The sequence below is a fragment of the Belonocnema kinseyi genome, chromosome 7 (genome assembly GCF_010883055.1).
Source record: "Belonocnema kinseyi isolate 2016_QV_RU_SX_M_011 chromosome 7, B_treatae_v1, whole genome shotgun sequence".
NCBI classification, from domain to species: Eukaryota; Metazoa; Arthropoda; class Insecta; order Hymenoptera; family Cynipidae; genus Belonocnema; species Belonocnema kinseyi.
Window position 1 is genome coordinate 107933581 of NC_046663.1, and position 10256 is coordinate 107943836.

A 10256-nucleotide genomic window follows, 5' to 3' on the forward strand; every position below is an offset into this window, starting at 1 on the left:
AAGAGGGAGCTCTTCTTAATATTTTGACACCAAAATCATGTCTATACACCTTACCGACTGCGAGTAAAGCCACCCACGCTTTAACTTGACAGACTGTATATACTTATTTGTGACAGAAATTTCGAAATATGACCGTAGTTCTACTTTAGTGTATGCTCAGGTGCCTCTATGCATGAAGAGTGCACTTTCCAAGGATACTTTTTTTTTATCTTACACCAAATTGGCTCCACTTTTTTCAATTTTAGTAAAAAATGCAAAAAAAAAATGAAATTTTTGAAACCTTACAATTCCTAAAATAATAGGTCTAAAAGACTTTCTTTTTTTAGATATACGCAGATTTTTGTAGACTCTATTTCATTCTGCGGCACAATCATCGTAAACTGAACTTGACAGGATTTATTTGGAAAAAACTAAAGTCCACTTTTTCGCCCCTAAATACAGGCCAAAATGGCCAACTTTGAAGAACATAACTCATGACATATCATAGGTAGGATATTGTTCTTATTTTGTAATTACGGAAAATTGAGTCTAGTTTCACTCCCCTGTGGAAGACTTTTCCGTGCAGTAATTACTTGCAAAGATACACAGTATTTTTTGAAACTTAGTGATTTTTCGCGGAAAATCCAAAAAAATGGGGATTCTTAAGTATATTATAACTCGGAACCAATTAAAGTTAGCGGATTATTTTTTAAATAAAATTTGTTCAGAATTTTGTTTTCTTTCTTTTTTCTGTTGGATATTTTGCTCTAAAATACAATGGGAAGAATCCGTCCACGCACAAGTAACTTTTGGAACTGTTAAAAAAAAAAACTTGTTTTCGCAATTGATCTGTTCTAGTATTTTTGATATGTTAAAAAGGACCCCTCAACGAAACTTTCTCATTAAAAAAATTGTAAGTAGGATTTTTTCTGGAATTTCACACTTTTTTTCGACGTAATGCCTGGACTATTGTTTTATACCACGTCTAATCAGCATTTACGATTCTTTTAAAAATTAAAGGTATCATACAATTTTTAACGTTTCTGGGTATATTACGAGATGAGTGTAACACCTAACTGTATTAAAATCTCAAAAACTAGGTAAATTTTTTTCCAAATTAATAACACAAAATGAGGAGATGACTTCAAACAAAACAAACATTAGAAATTTGCGTGCCTTCTTGATGAAGGAATTTTAAAATAAATTTTTAATCCGCAAGGAAAAAGTGCTTCGAACTTTATTAAAAAATTCAAAGAATATTTCAAGGGAAGTTCCATATTTGTTGATATGCAATAATAAATTGCAATGAACATTGCATGAAGTATAGTTATATTTTTCAATTCCATTGACAGGTTATCCGAATAAATTCAAAATTCGTCTAACTGTAACATCAAGTTAAGTATGAACATATAAGAAACTTTTGTTATTTTAATCAGAATTCGGGTTTAAAAAATTCGAGTTTCTCATAAGTTCATATTTCATCAGTACTTTTTTATAATAAGTTTCATTGTAATTGTTACAAAACTAAACATAAATTACTGTAAGGTGTTGCAAAAAAACAGAAAATAAATTAATTCTGCGATTTCACAATTAATATTTAGGATTCCAAATTTTTTATTATAAAATCATATATTCTGATGAAAATACACATTTAAAATACCGAATTTGGCTAAACAGATCAATTGGTTATATTAAGCTTTAACTAAAAGGAATTTTCACTTTATTTCAGTTTTATTTGGTTAGATTAACTTTTTCACTTAACAAAAATATTTCTTTTGAGATAATTTGTAATTGCCATTTGATTGAGGGACTAGAAATGTATTATTTATTATAATATACAATATCTCAGGTAGAAATACAACACCGGCCCAGTACTGGCCCAGTACAGCCTGTCGGAGTTCCAGTACTGGCTGGTTGTACTGGGCCAGTACTGTACCAGGACTGTCTTGTAACTGCTTGGATGTACTGCTTGGCGGTGCTGGCGTGCCAGCACTGGCGCAGTACTGGCAAACTGCTGGCATACGAAAATGCCGGAGTTAATTTTAAAAATGATCAAAATTATTTAATTGTTTTAACGACCATCCATTTATCATCATACGATTGCATATAGTCCGAATACTATTTATAATTACACAAATATAATTTTCAAACTATTTGTTTAATTTTCACAACCACAATTTCTATAATCTAAAGATATAACAAAAAGGGTATATAAAAAATAAGTAATAATTGACTGTGAGTATTTTGTCAATACATGTAAATCGCACTGCTTAGAATGAATACACATATTACATTTTTAAACATTATATTACAAATAAAATTTCTAACGCTAAGGGGGACCGAACATGCATACCTATAACGTATATCTATCGCCTAGCAGTCGGGAGTGCTAACCACTGCGCTAAACCGACAAGTTAAAACTTGGTGAAAAAACCATTCTCATAAGGTAAAGTTCAGAAAAGTTAAAGTACAAATTTTGAGCTCTCTTCTTCTGATTATTTATTATAATACGACGTTTTGTAAATGTAAAATACACGAAATTATAACACGAATATCAATAAAATAATTATCAAATAAATCATTTAAATCGACTACAATTTTTCTTCGTGTAATATTTTATTTTGTCGCGTTTTAGACTGTCTGTTTTAGGCTGGTATGCCTGTACTGATGGGCAGTACTGGACCAGTACTACGCCGGTGGTGAACTCAGGCACACTACCGACATTTCCACCTGGGATAAACCTCACTTTTCTGTCCGCAACTTTCTTAATTAATTGTTAATAAGATTAATGTTTTTAACCGCTCTTGCTCTCAGCAACGCATTTGCATTTAAGCTGTTAAAAAACAGAAATCTATTAATTTAGTTTTTGATGTTTTGTTTTTCTTTCTAAATCTGTTAAGCATTTAGATAAAAAGGTATATTTTTTTAGACTTTAAGTTCTTGGAAGTTTATGCAATTTTATCATCTTTATTTATAAGTTACTTTTGCCATGTTAAAAAATAATAGTATGTTTAACATGGTTCAATTTCATTTTTTAGTCATTTATATAAATATGCGTTATTGCTCACAAATAAAGCATATTATTACCATATTTTTTCATTGTTTGTCAATTTACAATATCCACTATAGAGCTCGAATTCCAGTGTGTCGCTTCCAACTGTAACATAATCCGAGTGAAATTTCAAACACACCTGATTCCGGCTTATCGGAGTGCTTGTGCTCCTTTGAGACTTTGCTGGGAATCCTTACTTGAGACTTCAGGGCTTCTTCGGTTGAATTGACGGCTTTCGCATTTGTCTTATTCGCCACTTTTTTCGAAATGGACTTCTTCTTTTCTTTTTTTAGCGTCATGACTCTGAAGAATTCGATGCACTTACGACCTTTAGTCAGTCAAGCCTTATATTGTCTTCGACTTCAAGTCAGTCAAACAACACGTTCTAAAATTTGTCAGTGCATTGCGCACCGATTTTTGCCACTTTGCAATCACAAAACTAGTCGGGTCACTAATATTTCGATATTCCTTAATGTACAGAAAAACCAACTCACTCCACAATTGTTAAATCCTCATCCAATCTCGATCATTTAGAATATACGACGATCACGAATGCACACATTTTCTGTTCAAAAGTACTAAAATTTGCCAATAGAATATACAAATATATATATAAATATATAATATATATATATATGTTTAAGAAGTTTTAAAAAAGGTTTGATAAACTTTGAAATGGCAATCCTCAATGAATTAAAAATATTTAGTCTGATTCTACGGGATTAGCCTTACTGATAACATATCAAATCTTTCAGTTCATTCTCGTTCCTTCATCGCAATTAAATGAACATATCTGATATCCTTGAAACCTCTTATATCTGTGAATATGTCTCGCTACTTGAATTTTCTTTTTAAATATGTCAGTTATTGATGTATATGTACACTATCGATTATCTCATATTTTAGTTCTGATTTTTTAGCGTAATTAACATCTGACTGTTGGGACCTATATATAGTCTGTCAATGTAGGTTAAACAGTAACAATAAAACACCATTTTTTATGGTGGTTTATTCAATTTTAAAATAATTTCCTACTTAGAAGTAATGCTTATTTTTAATACAAATTTTTCTGAACCATCTTTATAATTTAGTTTAAACTGATAAATATTAATTTAATAAGATCATATTATTATTTTAATCTAAAATTCTATAGTTGAAAATTTGCATCAAGCTGATTGGATTTTTAACAGTTTCAATTTAAATTAGATTACTTCTAGTCGACTAATAGGAAAATTGTAATTTAAGATGAATTGTGAGATACGTTTCCAACCTTTCCTGTACTAGTTTATTTTTCAAAAGCGAAATCTCATTTTTGATTTCCGTTAATATTGGTTATTTGAGCTTCTAATGGAATTATTCATTGAAAATAAGAATGAATGATTTTATTATTTAAAACCATTGAAAATAGTAATATTCAATTCTATGGTATTTTAGTAGTTAAACAAAAGCTCTTTGTTATATAGAGTCTCTTTTAGAATTAAATTACAACTTTGAGTTAGGTTCATGGAATAAATAGACACGTCCCTGAACTGCAACTGAAATCATCTCTCACGCTTGATTTATTGCGAAAAATTGGCACTATAGTCAAATGCACTTGCGTTTGATTACTTGAAACTAGTTCAGTTGACATTCTACATATAATCTCACGACAGCACTCATCGTACAAAAAGTTTTGTTCCACTCTATCAAGCAAAAGGGTAAAATCTCTAGTGGCTTTATTATTCTCAACACGTTTCCAACATATGTAAGCTAATAAAATGGTGAAAATCAGAAAAACTCTGCCTTCTTAAATTTTGTTATTATCTTTTTTTTTAATCGAAGTAATGATTTGGAAAATTAACACAACTGTTTTTTTTTAGAATAATTTACTATTCTAAAGAAATCAACTATTGTTTCTAATTATTTAACAAATTCCCAAATTAATTTTTCAATTTAGAGGCACGAAAACATAATCGTGATGGGTAGCAATAATAAAAACACGTACTACTACTTTTGTTTTATATTGACATATTTGAAGATTCACGTAATAATAGGATTCGTATCATAATAACTGATTCAGCAATGCTTTTAGTTTTTAATGTTTGTTTTACAATCTGCAAAACTTTCAGCTAAAATAGAAACAGAATTGCTCTTGTATGTATAAAAAAATATTGTAGATACTCTCTAAATTCTTTTCTGTAAAATGCATAGAACCGGTAAAAGACAAGTTAAGATTTTGAGTAGGTCAAATTAAGAAAACTAAAATCTGTCTTTATTACTCAAAATTCTTGTAAAACTAAAGAAGAGTTTCTCTGTCTGTGCTATTTTTAATAGCGCATTTTTAATAGTTACACCTTAAAATTATTTTATCATAAATTCCATAAATTATTTTGCATGTAATGCAGAACAATTTGTCTAGATTTAATTATAAAATTGATCTAAATGTAAGATCTTAATACTCAAATTTAAATAATACCTAAATTCAGACCAACCTTAACTAAATCCAGACACATATTGCTGAATTTGAGCTCAACAATATTCTGAATTGCTATAATTTACACTATTAAAAATGTTTGCAATTTTTATATACATTTAATATACAATTTAAAATTAAAGGTAAAATCTCATTATATAAAATCGCCATTAAGAGAATATGTATATTAAATTCCATATAATGCATATTGATCATTTATTAGAAAAGAGAGATATTTATCTGCACTTTACACAAATTAAAAACAATTTTGGCAGTAATGTGCAATTATAAATAATAAAGCGTAATATTTTTTCAAGATAAACATAAATTCACTGGTTTTAAAGTAGAAAAGTTCAAATAAAAAAATAATTAAGACACCTAACCCCGAAGCACCTGTACTCACTTTAAAATTTTTAAACCCAAAGGTAATTTGAAAAAAATTCCACATGTACGTTGCACTTTCATTATAAGCAAGTATTTAGTCGATCAATGACTTTACTTACATGTATATTGAATTTCCAAAAGATTCTATTGACAGTGTATGTTAAGAATTTATTTTCAATATGTTTGCATAGTCCAAAAATTAATTATAATTCATTCAGTCATTAAATTACATCAATTAGTGCAAGTAAGTATAACTCTTTTACGATTCTAATTATTATCACTTTGTTGTCATAATTCTACATACGGCACTGCAAGTCTTGTTATCTCTAGGATCATCAGTTCAAAAGTCTTTATTTTTTAACAAGTCTGCTTGTTTATTGGCATATTGCACTCACACTGGTCTCACGTTATATTAACTTTTTAAAAGTATCTCAACATCATTATTACTAATGTGGGTTAACCACACTGTTAGTATGACCTGTACTAGATTTAGTATACATGTAATGGAAGCAAGAAGGAACAACATGAAATTAAATTTAGTATACACCGTAAATTTAGTATATTCATACACGGAGAGAAATTTCAAGAGATTAATTCACGGAAGCGCGTGATGTTAGAGCTACAATTTTTACAAGATTTAAAGTCTCGGACTCCGTGATCGAAAATCAAAAAATTCGAGACCTGAGAGCAAAGGGGCATAGTCTAATGCCCGAATCTTTGAGGCCTATGCTTTAAAAGCAAGGGTTCCAAGATCTTAGTCCTCGCGCTAAATCGTAATAAAATCAAGGAGTAGCGCCGTGCATTAATCTCCCAAAATTTCTCTCCGTATACGTATATTGTATACGTTCATACTAAATTCAGTAGGAATATACTGAATTTACTTCACACTGGTATACTTAATTTAATTTCATGTTCAAAGTTCAACATAATTCAACGAACTGCCAAAAGCATTCAAAAGAGCTTAAGAGAATTCAAACAAAATTCAAAAGAAATCAAAAGAATACGAAATCATTGAACAGAATTCAACAAAATTCAAAGAACACAAAATAGTTCAAAGAATTCATAGTGACCTCAGAAAAATTCGAACGATTTTAAGGTAAATTCACAAGAATGTTCTAAACGTTTAAATAATTCAAGAGAGCAAACAAAATTCAAAATAGTTTGAAGACTTAAAAGAATTTAGAATAATTAATAGATATTCATAATAATTCAAACAGTTCATAGTAAATTAAGGAGAATTAACTAGAACTGAAAGAAATTCAAAAATATTAATTCGAAAAAATGCATATATGTTAAGAGAATTCAAAGAAAAAAAAAGAAAAAATACTTCATGAGAATTCAAGGTCAATTCACGATAATTGAAAGAATGCAAAATTATTTACAAGAATTCAAATTGAAATAAGGAGAATTAAAAAGAATATAAATGAATACAAGAAGAATTTAAGGGAATTATCTGTCAATTCGAGTCAATTAAACAAAACTAAACAATTTAAAAGAATTAAAGAATATCCGGTCGATTTAAAGAGGATTCACTGAATTAAACAAATTCAAAGAATTTAAAGTCATTATAAGAATTCCAGGCAGATTAAAGAGAATTCGAAGAATTGAAATAAGTGAATATTCCAAGGCAATTTAAAAAATTAAAATGGAATTAAAACAATTCAAAACAATTCAGGAGAATTATAGATAATTTAAAATAATTTAGAGAAATTAATAAAATTAAATTGTTTTAAAGAAGTAAAAATAATTCGTCTGCATTTAAAGAATTCAAGGTGACTTAAAAACAATTCGACGTTAATTTGAAAGAATTAAGCAAATGAAATGCCTAGGCTCATCGAAAATAGTTTTGCTAGGTTTAGCAAATTTCGGTGAGCCTAGCCGCTCTTCTTTCTAGTTCCTCTGGGCTGAACGAAAATATGTGCTCTACGCTTACCGAATTTCGGTGAAACTAGACAAACCCTTAAATATAGTACAATGAATTAGAAAGAATTTAATATAATTTAAATAAACCAAGGTGAAATAAAGAAAATTCGAAAAATTGAAGAAGAAAAACGAAAGATTCAAACGGAATTCAAGCAATTGGAATGGATTCAAAACATTATAGAAGAGTTAAAAAACTCATAGGAATTTAAAGAAAATTCAAAAGAAGTTAAGGGAATTCGAGGTGAGTTTGAAAGAATTCAAGGTGAATTAGAGAATTAAAAAGAACTTAAGCTAAATCTAATAAATTTCTAAATACATAATTCAATGTAAATTTTTAAAAAATCCAAAGAATTCAAATGAATTTAAGGAACTAAAGAGAGTTTCAGAGAGTTCAAGGAATCCAAATAAATCAATAGAATTTAAAGAATCAGGTTGTAATTTTTAATGCAGTTATGTAGTTCTCAACTTTTTCTCCATTGTGCAAAGCTTTGATGCATTTTTGGAACAAAATTGGACATATAGGTAATAAAAATGATGCAGATAACATTGATAGCACTTGAATTAATAGAAGTTTCTATTCTCCGGTGACAAAACCAGAAAGACCGCTGCTTTATGTAATTCTGATACCAGTGATTGCGCTCGATGATACTCGGGTCTTTTCGGTCAGGATCGAGCCGCCAAATGTCACGTTTCTTTCTCTCCCGCTTTTTCACTTAATTCCAAACTACTCATTTCCTCTGCGGGACATCGCGTGTTAAACATATTTTCAATTCAACTGATGTGAAATAAGTGTCTTGTATTGAATGAAGTTATTTAAATTTCAACAATTCTCGAAAATTTAGAAGAATTTTTTCTCCCCTCCATTAAGTGGATTTTATATTTATTGAACTATATCATTACTAAATTTCAATGATTAGCAGAAGATTTACTTATAGGTATAATGAGATATTCATGAATTTATAGGTGAAGGTCAAAGTTAACCAATTATTTATTTTACAAATAGGTTTTGCGAATTTTACAGAAAAATCTTCAATTTCAATGGTAAAATCTATCATATGATGTAGGTTAAATTTATGGAAATTTTTCAATTGTTTATTAGTCTTTGAATTCGAGAGCTTCAACCTTGCTTAATAATTAAAAATTAAAACTTTGTTAGTAATCTAGCAAATCAGGATTAATTATAATCAAAACCTTTGTATACGAGAATACATTAAAATTAATTAAATAAACAATTATGAATGAAAAATTACCGATATAAATAAAAAATTTGTGCTAAATATTCTATTCAACATAAATTTTATAATATTTTCTGTGTGTGAAATTAAACTCTTATCGGTATACTGAAAGAATTAATTTAACGATGCACGCATCATTCTGGTTATTCCAACCATAATGTATTGCTCGCTCAGCTACAGCGATACGTTTTGCGTATTTTACCCATAACATAATTATTAAGGGCATGTGATACTTCGTCGTGTGGTCAATGGGGTACAGTTCCCCTGGCTTTTTTTCCAACAAAAATGAAAATGTTTATAATATGAATTCGGAGATGCTATAAAATATCATAACGGACGTCCCCGGACTCGTTTTTGAGGGATAATAACAAAAAAAATTTATTGTGCTGAATAAAAATTTTATGCATTATTTTGAGGTTATGTCGTTTTTCATCTCTGCCTTTCCGATAATTTGAAAATTATTGATGAAATAAACTTTTTTAATTGCCTGCAAACAAGGTTAGTTCCGGGAGATTAGTTTTATTTGTAAGTCCAAAGTTTTCGGCCAAAAATATTGTGTAGTTTGGAAGTAACGCTCAGGAGAATTGTAACATACATAACCTCGAAATAAACACAGGTTGTGAGCAAAATCAAATTTTTTGAAAAATAAACAGAAAAAAAGTGTGCGAGGACGTCCTTAGCATGTTCGCTATCATTTCCCAGATTTTGCCGACAAAATATTTCTTATGCTAGGAAAAAAGCCGGGGGAATCTAACACTGAAAAAATCGATACTAATTCCTAAGCACTATGTAAATTAATAACATTTTGCTAAATTAAAACTTTTTTAAATAAACCCACAAAAAAGTGTGTGGGGACGTCCGTTAGCATGTGCGCTATCATTTCCCAAATTTTTAAGACAAAATATTTATTATTCTAGAAAAAAATCCGGGGGAACCTAAAACTGGTAAAATCGACAATTTCCTAAGTATCACATGCCCTTAAAGCAATATTACTGCTTGAGTCATATGTTATAATAGATATTTCTAAACATAAGATGGCTGCGCAGAGCTGCCAGATCAAACTTGAAATTTACCCTCCAACATACCTACCGTTTGGAAGTTGCAAAACAGAAGGTGCATGATTACCACTGTGAGTTTGTGTATAAGCCGAAAATGCACGATTCGACTTCGGTTTTCTGCTGTACGATGATTGCCGATCTGAAAGCTTCGGAAGACTTCGTTGGTTTTCTAT

At 29.5% G+C, this 10256-nt stretch overlaps 1 protein-coding gene across 1 annotated transcript in view; it reads right to left on the minus strand.

Moving 5' to 3' along the window:
- The window catches only part of LOC117176758, a 29830-nt gene that overhangs the window by 11143 nt on the left and 8431 nt on the right, over positions 1-10256 (minus strand). Inside the window, exon 2 of the mRNA XM_033367044.1 lies at positions 3171-3609. Coding sequence (XP_033222935.1) covers positions 3171-3330 — 160 coding nt within the window. The 5' untranslated portion in view covers positions 3331-3609. The remainder of the gene's footprint in view (positions 1-3170; positions 3610-10256) is intronic.